This window comes from Branchiostoma lanceolatum, chromosome 4 (assembly GCF_035083965.1).
Source record: "Branchiostoma lanceolatum isolate klBraLanc5 chromosome 4, klBraLanc5.hap2, whole genome shotgun sequence".
Classification (NCBI taxonomy): domain Eukaryota; kingdom Metazoa; phylum Chordata; class Leptocardii; order Amphioxiformes; family Branchiostomatidae; genus Branchiostoma; species Branchiostoma lanceolatum.
In genome coordinates this window covers 13,460,476-13,486,583 of record NC_089725.1, presented here as the reverse complement: position 1 = coordinate 13,486,583, position 26,108 = coordinate 13,460,476, and the positions used below count along the sequence as shown (strand labels likewise).

The window sequence follows — 26,108 nt, the reverse complement described above, 5'->3', positions numbered from 1 at the left end:
ATCAAGGGGTGCATAAAGTCTGACATTTGTAATCGCCTTGTCAAATTTTGTACATCTTTCTTGGTAGTGCTGCTTTTGACAAGCACATGTTTACATGATGATTCGTCACCACATGATATATGTACATGCACCTTTGCATACTTTTACATGACATTTCATTGTTACTGTTTAACTTTTTTTTAAATGCAGACTGACATTTACATACTTGTTGGCTTTGCCACCCTTCTACAGGTGCTGGACACCACAGCAGAAGACTCTGACAGTGACTTTGACCTCCCAGCACAGACAACGAACAAATACAACCAACAAGTCTCAAGGCACAGCAGCATACAGAAGAAGGATGTAGGCAGAAAAGCTAAGGTATTAAATTACTAGGCCTTGTGCAAAGGTCTTGCTTGTTTTGCACATTTTTATTTCAGGTTTAAATGATACACAATGTCATTGAGAACAAAAGATTGCTTTAGTTAGAAAAGTTCAATTTTCTTAAGTTTTCTTTCTGGGCATTTTCATGTCAAAAACAAAATCAAAAGTAGCATTTTCATTTAGTAAAATACTCTTTAGATATGAGACTCAATACTTGTATAAGGATAAAGTCAAAAACTGGATTATTTTCCTTGCAGATCACTAGATGGATTGTGTGTACAAATCAATTTCTCCATGTCTCCTGTCCTGTAGAGTCACAGACTTCGACATGCTGCTCGAGGCTTCCTGGAGGAGGAGGCAGAGCTAAGTGATGAGGCCGGGTTTGTGTCATCAGATGAAGATGAGGAGGGAGACGACTCGTTCTTGGAGGGTTTTGTCAGCTATTCTTCACAATGCACACAGGCTACTTCTGAGGAAGGTACATTGTGTATGTTTACAATCTACAGCAACCATTCTTGCATTCTAAAATCTAAATTTTAAACTTGTATCAGTTTGTTTCATATGAAAATATAAAAAGATTCCAAAATAACCCATTGTTTTCAAATTGGTTCAAAGATCTACTATCAAAATTGATGACTGTACTTATGATAAGTTTATTGCAAATTCCTGCGTGAATGCTAATTGCAAATAACATCTAAAAGAACAGGGTACAAAATAGGTATAAAGACCTTATTTAGTTGTATAGTACTGTTGTACATCTAGCTCAACAAAGAAATGTCCACTATTGTCTTGATTAACCCTTAGCCATTTTCAAAATTTTGATGTGACATACAGTTAATGCAGGTCGTTTGAAAGTTCACCATCCAAAAGTTACAGAACTTTTTAATTACATTCAAGTATGATATGGAATGTTTCAGAAATGAGAGCAGTCTACCTGCAGTCTGTTCGGAGTCCAGTCTTGCAGGGTGGGAGGGGCTACAAACTCGTCAAGAAACCATGGGACCCAGATGTCTTCTCTCAGGTAGTCTTGCATTTTGAGATCATTGCATTTCATATTTGGGTAATGATATTATAATAGTGATGTTTAACCTAACTTTTTTTTATTCATCTTGCCACATTCACTGTAAGTAAAAGATACATGTACAATGTAGTGCGGCACATTTACATTGAACCTTAAATCCAAGCCAGGTGGTACCCATCTAGGTAATGAGGCCTTACCATAGACTACTACTCACCAGTACTGTTGCTTTTTATAAGAACAAAAAATCTAGACCCTAAGGTTTTTCTCATCTAGGTAATGAGGCCTTACCATTAACTACTACTCACCAGTACTGTTGCTTTTTATAAGAACAAAAAATCTAGACCTTAAGGTTTTTGTAGCCCATTGTCAGCATTGGTGGATAGCTACTCCTATGTCAGCATTACCTAAATATGGGAAACACTAACAGTTATGAACATTTGTGTCAAGGTGTTCAAAAGGTAATTTAAAAGTCTTTAATTCACTGTGCACGTGTACAAAACCTGGTGTATGTAATTATTTGCTGTCCACCCTGTAGGTCCCTGACCCAGATGTGGATGACTACGAGCAGGACAGTTTCTGTGTGGGTGATGATGAGGATGTGTCAGCAGCAGAGTGCACCATGGTGGAGCCTGTGGAGGAGTGGATGTCACCTGACCTGGGCGGGGTGAGAACCAGGTAAGTAGTGGAGATGTTCATCCTTTCATTTCTTCATCTGTCAGTTCACTCATTCACTCAATTTCTCAATTCATTCTGCATAGCAAATTGGGAGAAATTACATAACATATTTTGCAAAGCACAATTTTTCTCAGGCTATCTGATATGTATTACATATTCTCTAAGATGAGTATTTATTCATATTGTCCAGGATAGATTTCCAAATTCCAAACAAAACTACCAATTTCACTGAAATAAAGCCCTTCCCAAACTGTACCATATTATACAATATAATTCTGATTTCACTTTTTGTGACTGGAGGTCCTTATAAGTGGTAGGCAGTCTTGTATGTTGACAAATATACTTTGAATGTTTATTTGAATCCCCCCCAAAAAAGGAGACAGAAAAGAGCTGCTGTACATGTATTAAAGGACACTCCGGAGAGAAAACTAGAGCAGCCCAAGGGAAAGAGGAAAAGAATCGTCATGGCGGACACTTCTAGTGAAGATGAGAGTCCAGGTCCCACTAAACACCAAGCTACATTTAAGAACCTCACAACTCCTCCGAAGTCTGACAACAGAACTGAAGAACAAGCATTCAAGACTCCAGTCGGAAGGCCTCCTGCAAGGAGATCTCTGATTGGGCAAGCCAGTGGGAGGAGAGAAATATCCTTGGGGATGTCCAATGAGATGGAAGATCATGACGATGACTTTGACACAAGTAGATACAGCAGAAAACTGTGCAATGAGGATCCTGTAGATAGGTGTCAGACTAATTCAGTACCTAGCAGAAACACAACATTACAGGAGAAAATTGGGTCAACACAAAGACTTGAAATGAGCTTGGCAGAAAGGTTGAGAATGAAACAGACTATGGTAAGCAAAAGTAGTAACTTGGATAGTAAACAAAATGCATCTGCATCAGCTAGTGTAGCTCAAAGTGTGCCTCAGGACAGAAGAAAAGACTTGGCAGCAAAACCATCACAGAGGTTTCAGCAGTCATCAACCAAACCTGTGGAATCATTGAAAGAGATAGAACTTTCCAGTACTACCACAGGGGACATGAGTACAAGGGGACCTGAACCTAGTCCAAGAATGATGAATACCACAATCGCCACACCACAGGTAAGTTACCAGCAGGCACAATGTCAATTGATTTAATGTGTTTTATGCCCGTGATGTTCGTATTCAGTATGGTTGAGGATTTTGAATGGATTTATGGTTTTCAGCCAATCAGATAGTTTACTAATTTGAAAGTAAAAATGATGAAATGGAAAATGTACAATATACTAATCATGATGGCAACAATACTACAGGAATACACAATGAAACCATACTATGGAGATGAACAAATAATCTTATTACTATGAAAAGCCAGTTATAATACAAAGTATTTGCCATCTTTTTGAAAACAAATTTTTTTGGTCGTCAGTCTGCATCATCAAGGAACCTGGGGAAACTGGTGGTGCTGGTGGACTCTAGGGAGATAGCCTCATCACAGCAGGTCAGTCAGCAACTGTCAATCATGTAGTGATCTTGATAGAATTAAAAACCTATATCTATCTATTAAACAAGCCTGCATGTCCATCAGTCTGAATGTTTCGTCACACAGTGTCTTAGGTATTGCTGTAATCAGAAGATAATCTATTGATATACATGTAAATGGTCCAGTCCTATAACATAGCGTCTTGCCATAGTTTCACTGTTTGAGCTGATTTTTTATATCAATACCTACAGGTGGTATCCTCTCTGAGGTTCCACCATGACATCAATGCTGTGGTGTGTCAGCTGAGCAGCTGTGACTTCATCCTCAGTAACAGGATGGGTGTGGAGAGGAAGACTCTCTCAGGTCAGACTGTCACGGTGCATAATGCTGTGTGTGGCTTTTGCTTACATTTTTGGTAACAGCTCATTGTTGGAGTCTTTTTGTCACTTGTAACTTCTGTATAGAGAATATGTCACAGTCTAGTACCTATTTTCTGTACCCTTTTAGCTTAACTCAGTCATTTTTTTTTCATTAAGCAGTATATTACATATTTTTATACCCGTCCATTATTTTTCCTTTATTTGACATTCATTGTCTCTCCACAGATTTCTGTAACAGCACCAGCAGGGAAAAGTTGGTTCAGCGTGTGAAGGAGCTGTGTGAACTGTTTGACAAGCCCTGCCTCATCGTGGAGAAGGACAGGGTCAAGCCTGGTATGGAGCCCAAGAAAGCCAGGTAATATGTACAAAGTAACTATAAAATGTAGCTCTAACTTAGACATGCTGTTCTCCATTATATGGATTTTCTATAGATCAGACATACCTAGACTAGACTTGATGACTGAATTTGATTCAGAAGTCAGTAGAATTAATGTTGACAATAAGAGGTTACAGTTATTCTGTAAATGCTTGTTGATCTTTTAGACCCTCTATGATATTATGTACATTATGTGTCTCTATTCTGGTTCTACAGGACTCCAACCAAGTACCACAGCACTGTGCTTGCAGCCCTAGCCCACACCTCTGTCACTGTACTCTTTACTGACACTCAAGGTATGGTTTTATCTTCCCAGGAACTTTAATGTTATGTACCTTGATTTTTCCACTTCATTTTTTGGTCAGTACAATGCAACATTTCACCTGCCTGTAAAGTAAACAGCACAACATGGCTGCAGAACTCAGAATAAAAAACAGAAAACATTTATTTACGTACTAGGAACGTACCAGTCACCCTAACTTCTGAATATCTTGTAGAACAAACAGCCTCCTTGTTAGCTGATCTGGCAAGACTGGAGCAGAGGAAGGGAAATTCTGTAAAAGGAAGTCCTGAGGTGGAGCCAGAAGGGGAACAGGTCAGTGTTGAATCACAGTGTATTGCACAAACATCAAAATCTACTTCTTTTGTTGAACAGCTGATTTTGAAGGCTGTAGACTCATATATAAGCCTTGTGATTCTTGAAGAGTCATATTGTTGTCATCGCTGAAAAGTATGATAGTTCATCTGGTCAGTTCACTTTCAGTTTCAAACCCTTTTTGTGATGCAGGTTTTCCGGATGTACCTGTCCATGCCAGGTGTGCACTATGCCACAGCCCTTAATTTGTATTACAACTGTGGTGGACTGGCGGAGCTCATGAAATGGTAGGTAGAAATCTGAGGACATATAGGCTTAAGATATCATTAAAAAGCCTTGGTGTAACTAACCAGTGTATAGCTCACATCTGATGATTGATGTGTATATGAACAAGGACATAAAACATTATGTATATCTTTTTTTTAGCCTCCCACAATCTCCTATGATAGAAGTTACAGTAGGAGTCTAAGATCTAGAGTTTTTTTGCTGGGATGTTATCCAAATTCCCTACTTGAGATCAGTTTAAGGGGAACAGGAAACTCAATTTATGTGTGGTAAGGATTTTAGTTGGAAATGTGAAAGGTGTCATTAACGAGCCATTTTAGTACTGGTGTATTGTATGCATGGTTTTGCACCAATATTAATGTGTTACTCATATTAAGTTTACCAGAGATGTCATTGACCAATGTCAATTGTGACACACTTATTCTTTTGTTTTCCAGCACAGCCATGCAGTTACAGATGAAAGGAAAGATGTCCCTACAGAAAGCATCTTCTCTACACCAGTTTCTCAGGCACAACTTCAACCCTCAGATGTTAGCAAAGTAATATAGGAAGACATTGTGTGAGTGTCAAAAAATGAGACTTACAGGTGTTTCAAGTGGTGTTTCAATCTTAAAACTTGAAACCTACAAAGATCATAGACTACTGACTCAGAGATAGTGAAGAATTTTATTTTTCAAGAAGAAAAGAGCAAAACAGAAATATATATTTATTTACAAATGTCACCAGAATTAATATATTTACACCAATTCTTTCTGAGAACTTCAAATGCTTACAAAAAACATCCAAGAAACTGCATACATAATGGAGAGCACTCCAAAATAACTCTCTTTTCTAATTACAAACTGCACTTTACTTGCATGTCCATCAACAAGTGTTCAAAGTGTAAAGCCTACAACTAAAGGCTTTCAAATTGGTAACCATTCCTCTATTTTGACAACAGCAACATGAAGATGTGAATAAAGCTTATCTAAGAAGTCCAAACAGTCTCATCTCTGTGTTGTTAACGACTTGTACATTGTATGGACAAGACTGAAGCTAATAGTAATAGTTTAGAAGGACGGATCACCGAATCCAACAGTCTGCTGCATGTCGTGAATCTCGCTCATCAGACCCTCATCGTGCAAACCAACCTGAAACGGGTAGAACATTCGCAATGAAGTGATTCTGAGCTGACCAAAAACAATTAAACTCTCAATTACAAAATTCTCTTGCATCTTTTTGTAGCTATAAAGTATAGCTCCAGCTATTTTATAACATCACTAAGTCTTTGATGCAGTTTGAGTCATGATATTGTCATAAAACTGTGTAGTAGAATGACTCCTGGTTGCTGATAAGATTTGTACACTGAACAACATACCTTGATGGCATACTTGTAGGCTTGTTCAGCCTCCAGCTGTCTGCCAGTCTGAAACACAGGTTTTGTTAGCAACATTCTCATTCTCACTCGAATACAAGAACAGTCTGTCTTTGAAAGCAAACTTCTTTGATTTCAAAATTTCAGTATCATGGGATGCACTAGCAGTAAGTTATACCAATACCTTCAATTTGGAAACTATTTTACAATAGGAACTATCCTAACATGATTTACATTTTAATGACATTTGCATACTTTTCTTAGGAGTTAGTGTCCTTGACATGTTCAACCGGTTTTCCCTGTTAAAATTACTAGCATTGTATTCGTTTTGCCCGGGTTCGTTTTAGTGATGCTGAAGAAGAGTGATGGATGTCACTTAAAACGTCCGGAATTAAATCTCTGAATTTTATCCAGTTGATTAGTTGTAGAATTTGAACTGTCTTTATATACCGGTATTGTTTACCTGGAAATCTAACCCTCAAAAATGTATCACATTAGTGTTATTGATTACTGCTATTACTGACCTGTAGACAGACCAGTGACAGGTAACCCCAGACTTCAGGGTCAGCATTGTTCAGGATGTTAGCTTCAGACAGGGCATCTTCTGCCTCCGACAACTCACCCAGCTAGAAATACATAGAGATATATTTAGTACAATGTATTCAATCAAAATAAACTGTGATATGTAGCTGTGCAACGCTGATAAAACTATTGCACACACTAAAGGTGCAAGAGGCTCATCGACATCGTATACTAAGGAGCAGGAAAAGTTTTGAACATGAACCCGTCCCACTCTAGATCTACAGACTCTATTAGATCCCTAACAATGTTTAACTTTCCAATGTTTGTACTCACCCTGTAGCAGGCAATGCCCACTCCAAGCCAGGACACACAGGATGGGGAGTGCTTACAGGCCAACAGGAAGGTGTTCTTGGCCTTCTCAAACTGTGACAACAAAGTAACATTCATCAAAACAGGGTTTCAAACATACATTTTCATTTGCAACATCATCAAATTAAAAAAAGATAAACACAAAGTTAATCCAACATTATCCAGAATAGCAATGGAAATTGAAATGATTTAATGGTCTCGGACAGTTGCTATTGTGTCACATCTGTTCTTGACTTGCCTCAGCGTCCTGTAGACAGATGGAGGCCAGGCGGAGGTAGATGGCGTGCGTGTCCTGAGCGTCCCTGACGAAGGACAGCGTCCTGTCGTAGCAGTCCTTAGCTACAGCCATGTCGCCTCGCATGTAGTTCAGGTGGCCAGTCATGGCCCAGGCATCTGGATTCTGAGAACAAATACAGAAAATTAATAATCTTTTTCCGTTTTAAAGTAGGGAAATATTTTTGTTGAGAAATACAAAGACTACAGTTACATGAAAAAAAAAACTTCTTAAGAGTTTAAACCCTAATTTATTTCTGAATCAATGGACCTTGTTTTACCCGTAACTCAATGTACATGATTTCTACAAGGCAAATGATGGATTCAATGTAGAATCTAGCAGAGATTATGAGAAGTTACATGATGCTAAATGGTTGCATGACAGTGTGTCTTGTCTATATTTTGCCAACTATGTTATTCTTTGTATGGAGTGCTTTGAATTCCAATTGAATTAGACAGTAAAAATCGATGCTCATTTTCAAAACTTCTGACAAATGCAAGGTGACTGGATTTATTCATTTTAAACAATGAAAAATTATCTGCAACAATTGTAAAACAAATTACCTGGAAATCCATGGACGTAGCTTCCTTCAAGCAAGCCTCTGCATCAGCATACTCCTTCTTCTGCATGTGCAGCCTGGCCAGGGCCACGTTGTACTCAGCACTGGGGCCGCCCCCCTTGGCTAGCAGCTCGTGAGCAAGGGCTCGCTCTGCAAACTGCAACAACCAAAGTTGTTAGTACATGGAGATATAGATATAGATATAGATCAGTACATGAAAAAGTAAGCTTAACCTTGGAAGTACTATTAACACAAGGTAGCAATACTGTCCAGTGTGAATTTGTTACAACAGTTTTCATTTTAAACAGAATCTGAATCAACACAGTTTGACCTACAATGATTATGAACTCAAGCTACACTGCTACATGTTTTTTACACCAACAGATGAAATTTTGCTATTGACAAATCAAAGTTAAGGATGCATTTGGGATCTTCTAATGCACAAAAATATACAGAAGTTGCATAACATGGAAGCATGCAATGACACCCAGGTCACCATTATCATGTATCACCAAAGCGATTGACCACGACACTCTCACAGCCTATTGCATACATGCCCAATCTAGTAGTGCCAGCAAAGAGTATAAACCATAGCCCCATGCTGCCACTGACAGTGTAGTAAAAACTTACTGAACGTTTGGTATCCCCAAACTTGGACTGCGTAGAGTGAGGAACAATGTGACAAACAAACTGCATGATTATTTAACTGAACACTGTTTTATTCAAATATCCCTCACAAAAAAAACATTCCTTAGCAAACTAACTCAATATCATGGTAAAAGGTACAGTAGAAATTTGACATGCAATAGTCCCCTGATGTTCAGTGTTAGCATGCTGTAGACAACTACAAACCTCTGATTTAGTATCAACTTGGTTAGCAGAAAATTCAGCACACACAACGTCAATAGTGGTGAAAATGAATGGAAAACTAGACAGGGTCGTTACCTTCGTGGCCTTGACCTCCAGCAGGAACTCCACAGCCTGCATGTAGACACTGGTGGAGGGGACGGGGGTCGGCTCACGCACCACCTCAGGGGTGGAGTGTCGGCTGCCCTCACCCTCCCCCTCCCGCCGAGAGGCCACCGACTCTGCAGGCTGGGAACCTGGGCAGGAAACAGTGTTAAAATGTCTCTGCTGCAGTTTAAGCCGCAGATCAGTCATTGCAGATTAGTCATTGCAGACTATATAATCAGCACTGTCTCTAAGACTGGTACTTTTCTTGTCACACTACTGTTCTGCTAATAGTTCAGCACCATGGAACGTACCATGCATGTTGGATATGTACATGTACCAGTGGATAATCTTCTCTTTGGAAGGACCATACACACAAACTACTGTATGTTTCACATTGCTTCCTAAAAAAGTCTAGTATGCTCTATGTTTTTGATGTTCAAGGTCAATGGATAGTCTAGATGCCAATCAACTGCACTGTGCAAATAAGCACACATGATATGAAAAAAAATCTCAGAATCAGTTGTAAATGCAGGTTCTAGATTCAATATTGATAAAGCTATGGGCACACATTTGATAAAGCTAGTTACAAATTTACATTTTATGTCTACATGTTTTTACAAAGAGCAAAATCTTAAACCCACCATGCTTCTCCTGGTTGATAACGGATCCTTTCTTGGCACTGCCTGCCACGGAGGAGCTGGACTTGACTGATCCAGGTGGTACAGATGCAGCTGCAGCAGCTGCTGCTGCACCTGCACCATCCCCTGTGGGCGTGGCAGCTGTCTCCATCACTTTGGGAACAGACAGGACATCCTCACCGGATTCCCGCGGTGTTCCTTCTTCTATTAGAAAAGGTAAATGAAGAGAAAAGATTCTGTAAAATTAATTTTATCTTTATGGGGAACGCAATTTGGTAGTAGGAGAGGAGAGAACCTTTTTGCTGTGTTTTGACACTTGAAATAATTATTTAACTCAGTAGTAATACAATATTGATGCATATCAAACAAAACCACTGCAAAAATACAATTACCGCAAAGTTTATTTAGTATTTTAGACAATGAATGTACTAAGATGAAATGATTGTGGAACATGACAAGGGGAACGAGTATGCTGCCAGAAAGATAGGACCATTTTATGTGACTTAGCATGCTATGAGCCTCCAAAATTTTGTTAAAACAGTACAAAAATAGCACCTCAGACTACAGAACTTACCACAAAACCTCATCTCATTTATTTGTAAACATTATCTAATGTACAGGACCAGAAAATTCATGATCAACTTTTTTTTTCAACCGTCGGACATGAAATCACAAAAACTCTTGAGAAAAGATGACTAGCCATCATAATATTGCAATAAGCAGATCTAGAAGTTATGAAAATATTTACAAATTTCAAGAAAACTTTATTGTAATACTTTGAAAACTCATAATTATATAGTATACTGTTTTACTGCAGGTTTGATAGAACAAACCTCTTTCCCCAGCATCAGACACACTGGTCCTCCCCTCCTCTTCATGGGCCCTCCTCATGGCAGCTTTCTCCTCATCCCGCTTGTGGATGGCTGCCTGCACGTTCAACTTGTTGGCTTCCGAAAATGCCATCTCAGCTCTGATATCGTTCCCCAGACCGTCGTAGAAGAGACCTGTATAGATCACATTGATATCACAGGTGTCGATATTTTTGATGATCAATTTTACCACAGAATCTCTATTTTCTATTGACAAGCAAATGATGGTAAAAATTCTGTATCTGTTATTTATTAAGCTGGTATAACCGCCATTCGGAGTAACACATCAGCTTTGCAGGCACGTGGCCGGGCAGCAGCTGGTTATATTACACCAAATGAACATGTAAAATCTAAATGTAAATTTGTTAAGAAAAACTTGAACTTGGACAATAGGTTGTGTTTCTGCTATAATCATGGTAGCGGCTAGAGACTAGCTTACCAAGTAGAGTCCATGCCACCACATTGTCAGACTCCACACAGGTGGCATTCTCAAAAAAGGTCTCGGCCATCTCGTGCCTCTCTTCCATGGCTGACACGATGCCGTACAACAGCAGACTAGAGGGAAGAATAAAGGTGTAAAATGTCAAAGGAGCCCGGGATGTAGGAGATCAAAATGGCTGTCTGCTCTATCTATGACTTAAAACAGTCACGTTTCAATTGTATGGCCCTCCATTGTTCAACAGTCTAAAAGAATCTTAGCTTTAATCATCATTATGGGTGGCTGATAGCTCTTAGTCACATGAAGAAGCCATGTTAAGGCTTGCCCCTTGTGTTACCCAAAGTTCTCCATTTTTCCTGTATGCAAAGGGATCCATTATACATGTGTGACCTATATGTGGTGGATGCTATGACATTGTATAAAACGATTCTCATGTTATATTATCCTCTATAAACAACATAATAAAACCAAGGAAGATGCTGCTTTCAAAAATAGCAAACCACTCATCGATCAATTGTCCTGTAAACATTTTTCTCATATTCTGTGTGATGAATGTTGTTTTATATTACATACCCAGGGAGGTGCTGTTGGTCGATGGACACCGTCTCCTTGAAGCACTCCTCAGCCTTGGCATGGTTCCCAGTCAGCAGGCAGAAACAGCCGTAGTCAAACCAGTGGTCAGGGTCACTCCTGTTCCTGGCCAGCCGCTGGTGTAGAAAATCACAGACAGAAAACAGTAAATTACATTGTACATTCTCTTGTCAGCAAACGCTGGAAACTTTATTAATGTGTTTGTCTCTCACTATGTAGATTTTGATGTACATTTAAGGCTTTTTGCTAGAATTATAAAGATTTTGAGCTTGCATTATTGAATACTTGTGGAATGATACCCCAACCACTGTTGTAGAAAACCACAAGAGAAAGAAAATGAGATCCCTTTTTCTTTTTTGCAGCAAACACTGGAAACCTCAATGTGCTTTCACAATGTAGATTTTGATGTTGTTACAATCAGGGTTTTTCACCAGAATTATACTATCTTCCAGCTTGCATTGCTTGACAGAATTGCCCTTTGGTCTGAGGGTGTCAGCTTTCCTACCTGAACAAATGCTAAAAAAAACTCCAGTCTGAGACCTTCTGTGAAAAAGCATTAGTTATTCACCTCCTGGTAGTATCTTTCTGCCAGTTGGAAGTTCTCATTGACCTCTGCTTCACGTGCAAAGTGTTTGAGCTGGGCAGAGTCAGTCAGGGGTTCAGGCACTGGGGCCTGGTCTTCCAGGGACACCACCTGCAGAAACAAACAAGAACCATTGTTTTACAGGCACTGGAGTCTGATCATCAAGGGACACCACCTGCAGAAACATGTTGCAAAATGATGGAAATGCACATTTTTAGTATTCTACCTAATGCTATATTTAGCTGACAGTATTAGATTGTAAAAGAGCATGAGGAGCCATCGGAAAACCAACCTTGCTAAGGCCAACATGCATCTGATCCACCAAGTAGACATACAGCTCACTCAAGAAGGCCTGGATATGAAATAAAGTCAATGTCATAATTCAATATGATACCATCATAAAGATGAACCTACCCTGCCTGAGGAAGGTACCCCGGTAGCAAAGGAGTTACTGTAATATCAGACAGGGAAATTCTGTAGCTACAACTTATCAATTAGTTAACTGTGATTCATAAACCTTAAAACAACAGACTGCTCCTAATACATATAAATCAACACAGATACATGTACTGCAATTGCTGTAAATGTAACATTAGCATTCAAAAAGTCATATATGATCTGAATGCATTATAAGTATTTTCAAGTTTCATCATAAAACAAAGCTACATCCTCTTCAAATTGTATTCTACTGTCAGTTTACAGTTATTAATCTAATAGTATGTATGTAGATTTTGGTATGAAGCAGGAAGATTTGTTTGTACTGTACCTGCAGTTCCTCCTTACTGGCAAAAGCAGTTGTCTTCAGATACTTCTCTCTCACAATCTTCACCACAGCATGCTACATAAGATAATCATCACAGGTTAGTCATTGAAAACAAAACATATGGAATGATCGGAATATTAGGTTTAACATCCAAAACTAAGCCTACAGAAAGGACCTAGGCACACATTGTTCAATGAGTAGAGAATAAAACTAACACTATTTTCTTTTTCATACAAAAACCAACAAATGATAAGTTGGCTCACCTTCAGCTGTTCCTTGAAAGCAAAGTACTTTCCTGAGGTGTTGAGTTCATAGATCAACTTCTTCCTCCTAAAAAACAGACCATCAAGTGAGAGTAGAAAAATTAAGGATACACTTTATTCAATCAATTCATCTTATGGTAAAACACTACATGCATGTACATGTAAGAAAAAATATCAAATTCTCTTTAAAGCTTTTGAAGGTTAGCAATTCTGGCAATAGTGATGGTATTAAATTTGCTAATTTTCAGCCAACAACTCTAAAGATCTTTTCATGTGAGATTGCTTTGCAATAAATCATCAAAAATAGGTAAGCAGACAACTGGTCCTCACCTTTCCTCCAACTTTCTAGGATCTGGAGTCTCCTGTCCGGGGATGAACTCCTCACCAAACAACTCCCTGCAAAACGGATAAGGTCACAAACTATTAGTAAAAACTACAAGTCTATGATTACAAAGAATTTATTTCCATTATACAGGACTCCATAGAGCAAGAAGAACACCTACAATTACCAGGAACAGGAAAGATGCAGCTGTCTTGCTTTGGCCTACATTTGGAAAACTGAAGGAAAAACAGAGAAAAGGTCCTTAAGACATCTTACCTGAACTCATCCAGCAGTAGGTTTGCCACACCAGCCACCTGAGTGTGGAAGTCTTCCACTGCCTGATGAAGAGAGAAAAACTTTAGACATTAAACTTTCAAATGCACTGTAATGCAGCTTTACATCTAGCTGTGGCAACTCAGACCAAGGATTAAACCTCCTTGATCAGACTCATAAAAAACCATTTGGAGAGGCTGACATATAGTGCATGGTTGCTTCCCACTGATTTGTTTAGCTTCCATGATCTTTAGATTCCCCTAAACTACAGACTCCACAACGAGACCTTTTACAACCCAACTCTGCTGTATTGGCTCTGCACATAACCAATTTTTACTAGGATCTTTCCCCAACTATTGTGAGGGCTCTGTAGGGGCTTAATAGTGTAACAAGGAAAATACGCCCTCCAAGAGTCACCATGACTATTTTACATCAAGCAGTCAGATGAAGTCAACTAGAAGCACTGACTTACCCTCTGTGCACCATTGGTTCTGCGAGGAAACAGCGGTCTGGGTGGAATATACTCAGCAACTCTGGAACGGAACAGAAAGAAAATAACTTAACGGTACGACACATAATAAACTAATGGATAAGCTAAGATGACTATGAATGTTAAACCTACTAAGATATCCATCAAGACTGAGGCATTGACTTTCAATAATCAATTCGCAAACTTGTTTTCACTATCACAGAACAGAACAATATGTCATCAAACATGGTTTCTTAACTAGATCACTTTAAAAGGGAGTTCAAAAGGCGCCATCTTACTTCTTGGCTAGCTCCTCAGGCGGCCTCTTGGGCACCAATGGCTTGTCCAGCACGAACTCCAGAATCAGATAGGACCGAGCTTCAACATATTGCTGGGAAGACAAAAAAAAAGAATCACAGTGAGACACTCTTATACGTTGAAACTACAACTGTTACAGTGACTGCTACATTCTATTTACAGTTACTAACTTGTAGCATGTAGACTATGACAGTATTTTATAACCATGACAGTAGTTCAGACAATCGTTAAGGTACTCTTGCAACTGCTACAAACAGTGTATCAGTTAATATTAGCTTTCTCACAGATTCTCAAATTGTCATTGGGAAATAAATGGTCTTTTATCACACCCCCATCCATTGTAAACAACTGTCTCTTAATTTAGATGTTTGCTGAACCACATGTCTGTACTTTCCGTAAAGAGATACTTGCTACAACAAGAATACATAGAATTTATAGAGTCGATATCAATTAAATATGACACATGTCCTGTTCTGCTCCCAATACTTGTAAACTACATGTAGATTGCTGACAACCTCCTTAGTGCAGACTTGGCCTTACCTGTCCTTCCAGATTCGGGGGTGCCTGCTGGTCAGCCATGTCTGAGGAGCTACCGTCTGCTGCCTTTGTAGTGGATGGCTGAAACAAAAGGATAACTGATGATACCAATACTACAAGAAATTAATCGAAAATATATACAGTATTTTGGATACAGTATCTAAACTCTGAAAACAAAACTTCCACATGTCACATTAAAAAGTACAAAATGATTGACCTTTATATTATCATTAGGAAAGATCAGATTGTATGATGTCTGTACCTTCTTGCCCCCTTCCTTAGGCTTTCCTTCCTTGCCATCCTTAGAAGCCTTAGCTGGTGTGGCCGTGCTACGACTGAGCCCACTGGCAATACGGGCCGCCTCCTGCGCAACCCCTCCTGTTCTCTTGGTCTGTAGGACAAGTAAATCAATTATGGAGTCAGAAATCTGGCAACACAAATGTTGCACTTAATAAATATTCCTTACCCACTGATAACACCTTGACATCCAAGTCTATGCTGTAACAGACAAACTACTCATTACAACCACTATTTCCCTTCTTCAATCAGATTAAACAGACAAAATAAAATCTGGGCAATAAATGGTCCTTCAAATGTCTGACTGTGACAGAAAATAAGGCTGTTAATCTAGAATTAAAGATAAAATATAACGGTTAGCCTATGTCTAAGTGCATGAACCAACTTCAACGTCAACAAAGTTGTTTGGTATCTATTTGTTGAGTATTTTGAAAGTTTCTTCCTAAAACCTAACTTTGTCTGGTAAAAGGTAATCTTATTCACTGTAACAGTTGTAAAAAGAATTCCTGGTGTGTACTTAACTTTGAAGACCTAGATCTGGCTCTATAAAAGGATTAGTGAACTGAAAGAACAGCACATGACATTGGGGGAGCATAGAGTTATGTATTTGAACCAAACAGCATGTAAAAAATGAATATCTAATATCCAACAGTCAACAGGAACTTCACAGACACTCCAAAAGAGTTTCTGCAGGAACCTTGTACGTTTTGTAACATCAACTGCCATGTTTACCTTGTCTGGGGACAAGCAGACATCTAAGTGGGACTGACTAGTCTGTTAAAGAGGAGACAATCACATAATGCTTCTTTTAGGACATGTGGATGAAACCTTTCATTAATTGTAGTTTTAAGTAGGTAGAATTGCAATGATGTTTTCTTCAAAAATCAAATCAGATGCTAGATGCTAGACTATGTGCACACAGGGGAATTTAGGTAACCTGAAACTCATAAAGATTACAGAGTTATACAAATTGATGTTAATATACAAAATATGTTCAGACTAATACCCACCTTTTCAAACACCTCATGCTCATTGAATGCCATCACTTTGTAAGCACCTCGGATTTTCTTCACTGAAATTGAAAAAGAAAAAAAAATTGATGAGCACAAACAGATAAGTTGGCCTGCAACTACTTTTGAATGAAAATTTCCACTTAATCACGACAACTGGAACATTTAAGTAGTCCTTACCTCCTGGATACAGCAGGGGGGCCATGTCCACATATGCCACACCGTGGAAGCTGGCAGGGACATCGTCATCTCTCTCCTATAGTCACACATTGATAAATGTTAGACATCGGCAATGCTGCAATGTTATTTCAGACTAATGTTAACTTTCTGTTACCATATGTGTTGTGAGGTTCAACCACGAAAACATATGTTTTTGTCACTGCATACAGTCACACTGCACCACAATGGTTTACCCTATACTGGTAAGGGTAGCTGGTATTTTTTTACATTGATCAGCAGACTTTTTGTACATTCTGCAACCTGTCACAAAAACACTAGCTAACTAGCATGGCAGTTCCAGTCTTTTGGGATAAAAGTTTCCTGCAGTCTAATGCAGCATTGACCACATATTTTAGTGAGATCATCAGATTCTGTACATGTAGGAATTTGGAAGATGACACTTTTTTCTCATAAGTCTGGAGTCCCAAGTTAACTACCATGGACCCAGTTCCTGCCTGCATTATGTCCCATCTTACAGCCTTACAATTTTCTTTGATTATCATTTCAGTTAATTCAGCAACAGAACGTTTAATCAAAAAACCATCTAATGAACTTTTTCTCAGAGACAGTCTGATACCTTCAAACAAGGATGCCACCACAAGACAGACAAAACAACACAGCAACAAATGCCAAACCAACCATGCTATAGACCATAGATGTCACAGATGAAATTGAAGCCCTGCCAAGATGCTTGCAATAGAAGGTGCATTTTTTAATCACATTCTAAATATCAGTAATGAGTTTCTCCTTAAAACACCAGACGAGTACAGATACAATCGTAATTGTTTCTGTTTGCTTTTAAACACCACGGCCAAACGAAAAGGTAATGGTTAAAGCATTATGTTATTGATAGAATCTTATATGCTTTTTCTTTTAATGATTTGATAGAACTATAGCTTGAAAACCTTTGCCATGCACATATGCCATTTAGGATATGGAGAACATCAAAAAAGAGTTGGGAAAAAATTAATGGATGCTCCAAAAATCGTTAATGGCATGAATATCAGTCCATAACTAATCAAGTATTAGTGCAGAGTATAATTAGTTCATGCCCTCTGTGTAGCTGAAAAATTAAAGCTCTTCTTATCGACCTTGATTAGGTCTGACTAAATAGCAAAATACAAAAGAAATATCAAAATACAACAAAGGTGCATGCAAGATACACATTTCGTGGGTGTCATCTTCCAGAATACAGTATCTTTATATATCTTACACTTATTCTTTTGTAAATCATTAATGATAATATACAGTTAGCAGATTTTGGTATTGAGGAAGATTACACCCTTACAATGTGTATTTGCTTGTATTTTGATATATTTTGCTACTTATTAATGTTGGTAATTTGCTATCCAGTCAAACCCCCTAAATTTTGTAGATGATGCACCTCTATTGCAATGGTGGATTGCCATGCTTGATAAGATCAAAGGAATTCTCATGCAAGCAAAATTTCTGCACAATGTTCTGTTGTTATCAGTTTAGCAAAATCAAAGACAAGGCATTCAGGTGCTGAAATCAGAGTGATATTGTTTCACATGCACAGACATGCCACAAGACAAAGCAGGTGCGGGAGGGGGGTTACCAACCGAGCCGCTAGAGGGTGTAGGTGATGCGGTCAAGTGTCGCTTGTTATTAGTGACGAGGAGGAGGGGAGAGAACAGACATGCATGTTAGACGTAAACGTGACATGTTAGTAGTCTCACCATGCATATCTAATGCTGTTCTAATGACCTCTAGTAAGTGCTAAGTCCTCCAATGGCAACTTAAATTTAAAAGGGATTCAGTAAAGTTTGGGGAGTGGCTTGATAACATTTGTATTTCTTGTCCTGCCATTCGATCAATTGTATTCAAAAAGTATTCAACCCGTCCAAATTTTACAAGCCCTTTCTTTCTGTTAAAAAAAGCCTCAACCTGCTGTTGCCAAAAATTTATGCCAATTGCCTTCAATTGGCATTACAATCTATGAATGAGTTTGTGCATTTGCAGCCAAAACATTCCAAATTGGAGGGTTTTGTGCTTAACATCTCCTAAATTACCCATTACCAAAAAATAATTTTAGAACAAGAGTATAGTAACTGTTACTGTATGAAACAATATTCCAATTTTCCAGATGCCAAAGAACCAGATCAAAAGGTGCCATGCTTTGCCCATAGTCGTTCGGGTGTCAGAAGGATGACGGCTGAGACACAATTCGAAAGGTGCCTTTACCATTGGAAAATGAAAAAAATAGTACTTACTAAAATATTAAGAACTGTACCTTTACCAGCTACCATCTAGCATCTAGCAATCTTCACCAAAATGGCTTCCACCACTGCTGGTTTAATATTCTTTAATAAGGACATTTATCTCTTCAGCAATGATAGGGTATCTCAGGTTCTTTTATAACTACTTCTAAATGAAAATAACTCTACGCTACATTTGTACCTGTAGGCATGCAAAACTGTATGTACAACTAGGTTAGGTACAAACCATAGCAGAAGGAGCTGGGGTTAGATGCTTCTACATGAAGAAGGAAGAAAAGACACCAACATATTAGACATTATCATCAACAACACACTGAAACACAACCACTGTTAGCCAATAAACACACATGTTACAAAAACAATGAAACATCATTGATTTCCTTCTTGTGTTAAATCACAATCCATTGGTTAATTGCAAACTGAATCAAACATTAACATATTGTAATTCCTTAGAGACAGGCACAACACACAAAGAAACATTAGTAGCACACCAAAACAATGAACAAATGCAAACTATTAAAACACACCAAAGAACGAATGTGTCCCATAAATTTCAAGCTCAATTATGTTGTTATGGTGGAGACAGACATTAGTCGATATGCAACCTGCAAGTTGATTACAAAATGATTCCCATCTCCGTATACACATATAAGGTAATCCCATACCTTGCCCTTGCCCTTGGATGCCTGCGGGATAGGTGTCCTCATAATCTCAACTGGCCACACACGGGACATGGCTATCTTGTTCTGAAAGCTGAGGATTTCAATCATGGTCATTACCAAGTGCCAATAGTTTTCAAAATGAGAGGTAGGGAAAGTAGTAAAAAACAGTACTAGTGGCTTATTTGAAATACTAGTAGCTTTCATTTGCACCATGATAGAAAGCATATCAACACATGTCATGTATTTGCTCTTAAAGCACTTTTCTGCTGGCACTGTTATGCCTTCTGAGAGTAGAACATGAAATCCATGACATAATGCTCTGTGCCACAATGCACATGTTTAGTCTAGAATTAACCATTTGATGGTGGGTTTGGTCTGTTCATGGCAATGTTAGAAAATGTGAAAATGTTGACTGAAGTGACTGCTGCTGTAAAGATACTACAAAAGCTTCAAAACAAAATCAGTTAATACACACATGCACACACTTTAGGTATCTGTTAGAATAATAGAGAAAAAGTACATGTAAGATAAGAAGATGGCTGACCTGGTGACAGCACCTTGCTCCAGGTAACACCTCCTCTCCACATTCCACACGACCTTGGGTTTCTCTGACTCCGCCTCCACACGGAAAGACCGATCCTGACAGCACATTTGCATATTAGCTTTTACCCATTAACTTCATTGGGTAGTAGTGCACCTCATTTTCATTTCCTATATGTTAATACTTTGATTAACTTAAAGACATTAAGTGACAGTGTACTCTATGTTTTAGATTCAACCACAGCATGAACATCAGTACCAAGGATAGCATGAAGAAAAATTTTCATCTTTGCCCTAAAAAAACTGTTGCAAAAAGATAATCATTTCCACTAAAAGTTGCCATATAACCTGATACCACATATAGTATGCATTAACTCAATATTTTGCAAACCCTGAGTTCGTAAAGGGTGTTCTCACCTCCTTGGTACGGAAGTCGCCATCCTCTTCATCATAAGAAGAAGCTGTGAGAAAACTGAAGAAAAAAAACATAAAAAATTCAGTTAGATACTCAAATCAAATTGAAATATTTGAGTTTTTTCTAGAAGATGGGCACATTTGAAATTTAGGAAATGGTTAAAAACTCTTGTTTAGTCCAAACTATCCAATACACCCCGATCAATATTATAGACAATGCAAGAATACAATCAAATGAAATGTTGCTCCAGCTAAAAAGTAAGTTTTACTAACCTGTCTGGTATGAAACTAGCTCCACTCTGTGCATTAGGAACAGTCATCCATTTCTTCTGGGGTGGTTCTTTCTCTTGGCCAGGCTTCAGCAGACCATTGGCAAAAACCACTGGTACCTCTTTCTGCAAAGTTATCAAAAAAGCAATAAGGAGGTGTAGGTAGGGTCAAACAATTGAGCATATAGAGACCTAACAATTAAATGTATGTGCTTACATGCAGCTTCTGTGCCACAAAGTATACATGGTGTCAGAGGGTGGGATTTGGAGTTTGGTCCGATTGTGGTAATGTGACAAAATGTGAAAAGGATGACTGAAGTGACTGCTTGGAAAATCCGAAAATAGTCTTAATGTGGAAATCAGTTGTGTTGATGAAATGGAATGGCAGTTGCACCAATGTTATAACTGTACATTGTTGCACCTGACATTTTCTATGGTTTCCTTGGTAAGTTCTGGTGCCAAAAAACAGGTTCTAACAATAGAGGACAAAACACAATCATGTTCCCTGTAAGTGCTGTGACATACAAATGCATTGTACATATGAAAAACAATACCACACAGAATTACATGAGCATGCTTTTATAATACACACTGTGTGTGGCCATTGATTACCATGAGTTTGGCACTGGATGACACTTTTGAACGTTGTGAGCATTTCTTGTTGGGTTTGGAAGGAAGTTTGTATCCAGGTGCTAGAACACCGTTACTGGCTACCAAGGGCATCTCTCTCTACAATGGTCATGTTGTTAGTGTATAAATGGTTAATTCTAGACTAAACAGTGAGTAAGGCAAGACAAGTACCAATGACAAGCAAATTCAACTCATGATCACTGTAGAACATCAATTTGTGAAACTGTTTGATTAACTGAAAGTTTGCAAAAGTATACATTTCTGGTTATTTATATGGCCACATTTCTTGTTAAATAGTGTCTGATTGATATTCTAAATTAACAACTTAAACCACAGTAACACCATCTTAGACTGCCTTGCCACCTTAGAATGCGAGTTGTTGAAGGTTGAAACAAAGACTCCTTTGCCTAGCAAAATATAATCTTTTCTTTCAATAAACATCACATCACATGTGGATTTGGGTTGCAACAGACTGGTATAAGAAATGTAGTTAATGAGTACAGAACAAACATGTCTACTGACCTCTGCTGTTACAGGCAGTGGCAGGGTGACTGTGTAGTTGAACTGTGGTGCTGGCGTCGGGGTCCAGGGGTCGGGGAGGGAGAAGGCTGACTCGACCGTCACTCGCAGGAGGTTGGTGTCAGCCAGGTTCTCCTCGTACAGCAGCGGGCTCTGTACGGTCACCAGGATGTCCAGTTCAGGCTAGTGGGAGAAAGAAAATGTTTTTCCAAAAGTCAAGTGTTTTTCAAAAAGTTTCTACAATTATGTCATTGTGAGTCACAATCTTGTCCTTTTGGCATACATTGTTTGTAGCTTTATGCTCACACTGTGATGTTGGCGAGAAAATGCTATGTTATGTCAAGGAGGTTTTATGTGTGATGTCAAAAAGTTCAGGTATGGGTGGTGTCTTGAGAGGTAAAAGCACTGGTATTTGTGATGTCATGAGTATCTGTGATGTCAGAGAGTAAAAAGCTCAGGTATTGATGATCATTGGTTTCTGCTATGAAGGGAGAATTCCTACAAAGTCATTGGAGCAATACATCTATGATGTTATAGGATAGAAATATCTAGCATATTTAGTCGTCTTTCTTTAGGTGTCATATCCATCATATATAGAACACTTCTATAAGTATAAGTATATTATTAATAATAGTTTTATATTGTGTAATAACAGTTAGAATTAGCTCCCATGTCTTGTGTTTTATACAAACCCATTGCAACATTAGTGACTTAGATACAAAAGTTACCTTAGGCAAATCAGATGGTAAGTTTTCCAGTGGAGAACCAACAACAGGGTGTAGTGCTAGGGTAGCCTTGTGTCGAATCTCTCCTGTTGGGGGAACATGACAATTAGGATCTTTCATGAGCAGTATTCCAGCATGTTATTACAGCAGCCTTACATGTAAAAATGAGCATGAATAAAAAACAGTCTATTTTATACATCATATTACATACAATGTCAAACAGAGTGTATGATAAGTGCCTCTGTAAAAATATGTGGGTTCAAAACCTTCCAGAACCCAAAATCACCCTGGGTACACTTCAGTTCCAGGACCCTAGAGAACCCAAACCTTGGGGTCTGATCCGACAGATGAACCCTCTGGAACCAGATTCCCCCAAATTTCACAATGATGTATCTTAACCCTCTTTAACAAGGAGTAACAAAGCTAAATTATCAAAGACTATTTGTTAGTTATTCTCCTTCAAAGTCTGTTACAAAAACATAACCTCCTTGGCAAAGGTAACTACACAATACTCACCTCTCAGCAGAGGCAGAAGGTCTACTGTACACTGTCCCAACACTACCGTCTTTTCCTCCTTCTGCTTCTTCTCTTTTGGCAGAACCTCTATTACAGTCACTGAAAAAAAAGATACAAAGATGTTGTTCCTATTGTCAAACAAATGACAAAAATGCAATTTGCTCTAATTTACACCCCCAATTTCAAACATCTCTTAAAGTTTAAAGAATAGTTTTAAAATCACCAATATGTTAAAGAACACTGTTATTCAGTACAAAATGTACTGTAAATGAATAAAAAAGAAACACAGCATTTGACTGAAGCGGAATATTTGCACTCACAAAGCACAGGTTTGTGTGCGATACTGTCCAGTCCCTCTGGACCGTCAAAGTCACACTGGACGTTACAGTTGAAGTTGTACTCAGCAGCAGTGTCTCCTGAGGACTCGATCTTAGCCGACTCTCCCAGAGACGTGGTCCCAAACTCTGCCTTCACGTGAGACGTCAGGACATCTCCCTTTGAACCTTTCTGCAATACACAATTACAAATGTAACGTTGATTCTAGAGGTATAGATATAGTTTTATAATCAGTAAAATATGAACAAGTTTTTAACAATGGGTAAACATTGCCCCTTATTTTTGTCATACTTTGCATATCAGAAAAGTTTTTACACATTGTATCTTAGAAAATTAACCTAAATGTTTACTTCAAGGGTTCTTGTGAATCATTTTAAGTACATGACAATTTTCAGTGTATATTTACTGATCTATTCAGGGCATAATGAAGACATTTCTCATCATTCATTTGTTATCTTGATTATCATCATATTTTGCAAACAATCAATCATTCACTTACTTGGTATATCTTAGTTTCAAGAATGAAGTAAACATATCTACTTTTAAGTGGTAAGCTACTGTACATGTAAATAGAGCACAGTTTTACCTTACAGTCTGAAATTATGAATGCAGGGTTTGGAAAATACTGTAATAGCCGTGCTGACTCTTGAAGGGCATACCCTTGTAAAATGCGGCCTCTAAGAGTCGTCATGGCTAAATGTTTATCACTTAGAAGTGTTAAACAAATTGTAGCACATTGAACATTGAACAGAATGTTGACTGACCAGGTGCCGTGACCTGAGGACGGTGATGTTGATAGTTTCCGTGGGTCGGACCTGCCGTCCATCGTCCATGTCTGCCATGTCTCACCAACCACACGAACTCTGGAAGAAAGTGAAACAGAAATTATTCAAATAAATTTGAATCCATGAAAAATGATATTAAAAACACCAATCATATACTAGCAAATGTTCATTAAAGTTAAAAATACCTGTAATTGCGTAACACAGGATTTCAGTACGGCAAATATACAGATGTAACCGGCTTCTTACTGGGCGCCCAGTACGGAACCCGTGGAGAAAATGGTGCCGATACTCGGCCCCCAGTACGGAAGGAAATTCCGTACAAGAATTCCAGTACCGAACGGCTTTATTCCAGTACCGAAGCTTCGTCAGCACTGGACGTCCAGAACTGAATTTGTTTCGGTACTCGGGTTCCAGAGCTGAACTCCTTTTGGCACTCGGGTTCCAGTACGGATTTGCGTTCCGGCTAGGTCAACGGTCATTCGGTACTGGTTACCCAGTGCAGGGGTCATTCAGCACTGGATAACCGAGTGCCGATTTACAGATGTAACTGGTTCCGTACTGGATTTACCAGTAAGTAGAGACTCTTCAGTACTGGAAGACAAGACCTCAAATTATTTCGGAACTGGGCGTCCTGTACTCACTTTCTATTAGTACTGGGATGATCCATTGTTTGGACCGACTGGACAGTTTTGGATTTAGTTGTCTGTACATTTTAATAATAATAACTTTATTGCAAATTCATGCCCGAAGGCTAATTGCAGACAAACAAGTACATGGAAATACATGGGAATTGAAAAAGTTATCTAGTCTACTGTGAAAGTTCTAAGTTTACTTTAGGTTGACTATGGTTGGGTATGCTTGTACATACTAACATTTAGGTAGTACTGTTTTGTTCCTTGGTTATGGACATAGATTTTGGTAGGTTATATTAAGTGCATTATTATTTCAGTGTACAAGCCACAAGGATATGTTGTTGTCGTTGAAACGTAACAGAAAGTGATACTGTATTTTATTTTTTTCTTCATTCGAACGTTTTCCAAACAATAGCTTTGAAGTAGGAAAAAAAGCATCGAAGAGATCAAGGAGGTTTTATAGTTTTATATATAAAACCTCCTTGAAGAGATGCAGCCCTGAAAATAACGTAATCGTTAGACGCTCGTTAGAGTCTCAGCACTCGGTTTCCAGTCCTGACAGAAGGGTTTCCAGTACTGAAGCTGCCCAGTACAGGAAGTCCAGTACTGAGAAAGTCTCAGTGGGCAGCTCCTGTTCTGACGACCACTTCCGTACTGGTTGTCCAGTACTGACAAAGGAGGCAGTTACATTTGTATATTTGCTTCAGTACGGCTTCGATTAGCTGCATTTAGGACGTATACCTAACTTCAAAGCTTAACGGTAGTAAGTAGTTTATAATAATCATAGTGGACGGTTTGTAACAATTTTTGTAGAACGCCCCCCCCCCACTTGTTGTTTACGTACGTTACTTCTAAATATTCTGAGCACAAACAAAACAGGAAATCCACAACACAAACGACAAATGAAACTCCTCTACCTTACCTCCACTTTTGGACGGAAATCGTCCTTCCCAGATGCAGAAAACGCGCCGAAAAACGTTAAAATCGAACACCAGGCGTGTCTGTGATTGAAATCTGGCAAAGTTTCTTGTTTCTATGGATATGGCCCTACAGCGCAT

The 26,108-nt window shown here is 38.7% G+C and overlaps 2 protein-coding genes across 12 annotated transcripts in view; one reads left to right on the top strand and one right to left on the bottom strand.

Annotated features, from left to right (window-relative positions):
* Positions 1 to 6,140, top strand: part of LOC136432688 (Fanconi anemia group M protein-like) — a 29,346-nt gene extending 23,206 nt beyond the window's left edge. For all 3 annotated transcript variants that reach the window (XM_066424144.1, XM_066424141.1, XM_066424142.1), the window contains exons 17-28: positions 232 to 360; positions 676 to 841; positions 1,281 to 1,384; positions 1,920 to 2,059; positions 2,436 to 3,162; positions 3,470 to 3,541; positions 3,775 to 3,886; positions 4,129 to 4,258; positions 4,496 to 4,575; positions 4,777 to 4,874; positions 5,067 to 5,161; positions 5,597 to 6,140. In XM_066424144.1, the coding sequence (XP_066280241.1) occupies positions 232 to 360; positions 676 to 841; positions 1,281 to 1,384; positions 1,920 to 2,059; positions 2,436 to 3,162; positions 3,470 to 3,541; positions 3,775 to 3,886; positions 4,129 to 4,258; positions 4,496 to 4,575; positions 4,777 to 4,874; positions 5,067 to 5,161; positions 5,597 to 5,702 (1,959 nt within the window). In that variant the 3' untranslated portion in view covers positions 5,703 to 6,140. The remainder of the gene's footprint in view (positions 1 to 231; positions 361 to 675; positions 842 to 1,280; positions 1,385 to 1,919; positions 2,060 to 2,435; positions 3,163 to 3,469; positions 3,542 to 3,774; positions 3,887 to 4,128; positions 4,259 to 4,495; positions 4,576 to 4,776; positions 4,875 to 5,066; positions 5,162 to 5,596) is intronic.
* On the bottom strand, positions 5,807 to 26,101 carry LOC136432689 (cilia- and flagella-associated protein 70-like). Of its 9 annotated transcripts, none has more exons than XM_066424146.1 (37): positions 25,968 to 26,101; positions 24,398 to 24,496; positions 23,618 to 23,804; positions 23,298 to 23,396; positions 22,785 to 22,867; positions 22,060 to 22,239; positions 20,912 to 21,033; positions 20,642 to 20,696; positions 20,229 to 20,323; positions 19,688 to 19,775; positions 19,249 to 19,278; positions 18,366 to 18,404; positions 16,744 to 16,819; positions 16,564 to 16,625; positions 16,286 to 16,327; positions 15,519 to 15,647; positions 15,260 to 15,337; positions 14,701 to 14,792; positions 14,405 to 14,465; positions 13,936 to 13,997; positions 13,668 to 13,733; positions 13,338 to 13,404; positions 13,078 to 13,149; positions 12,604 to 12,663; positions 12,297 to 12,422; positions 11,711 to 11,844; positions 11,138 to 11,253; positions 10,663 to 10,833; positions 9,833 to 10,033; positions 9,183 to 9,340; positions 8,868 to 8,894; positions 8,242 to 8,394; positions 7,643 to 7,804; positions 7,369 to 7,458; positions 7,038 to 7,139; positions 6,517 to 6,564; positions 5,807 to 6,289 (listed from the first exon to the last, which is right to left on the bottom strand). In XM_066424146.1, exons 2-37 carry the CDS (start codon positions 24,473 to 24,475, stop codon positions 6,209 to 6,211), a joined length of 3,492 nt encoding a protein of 1,163 aa, XP_066280243.1. In that variant the 5' UTR covers positions 24,476 to 24,496; positions 25,968 to 26,101; the 3' UTR covers positions 5,807 to 6,208. The 9 variants fall into 9 exon arrangements, with proteins under 9 accessions (XP_066280243.1, XP_066280242.1, XP_066280244.1 ...); XM_066424145.1 differs by lacking the exon at positions 18,366 to 18,404 and adding an exon at positions 17,422 to 17,472; XM_066424147.1 differs by lacking the exons at positions 8,868 to 8,894; positions 18,366 to 18,404 and adding an exon at positions 17,422 to 17,472.
* Positions 26,102 to 26,108: the final 7 nt, after the last annotated feature.

What these genes read in the sequence shown, in the direction of transcription:
- LOC136432689 (XM_066424145.1), bottom strand. Translation starts at nt 24,475, where the DNA reads ATGGCAGACATGGACGATGGACGGCAGGTCCGACCCACGGAAACTATC. An exon ending in TCCTCAGGTCACGGCACCTG is followed by an intron (nt 23,805 to 24,397) that starts GTCAGTCAACAT and finishes TGTGTATTGCAG; the next exon opens with AAAGGTTCAAAGGGAGATGT. An exon ending in TCTGTCTACAGGACGCTGAG is followed by an intron (nt 7,459 to 7,642) that starts GCAAGTCAAGAA and finishes TTGTTGTCACAG; the next exon opens with TTTGAGAAGGCCAAGAACAC.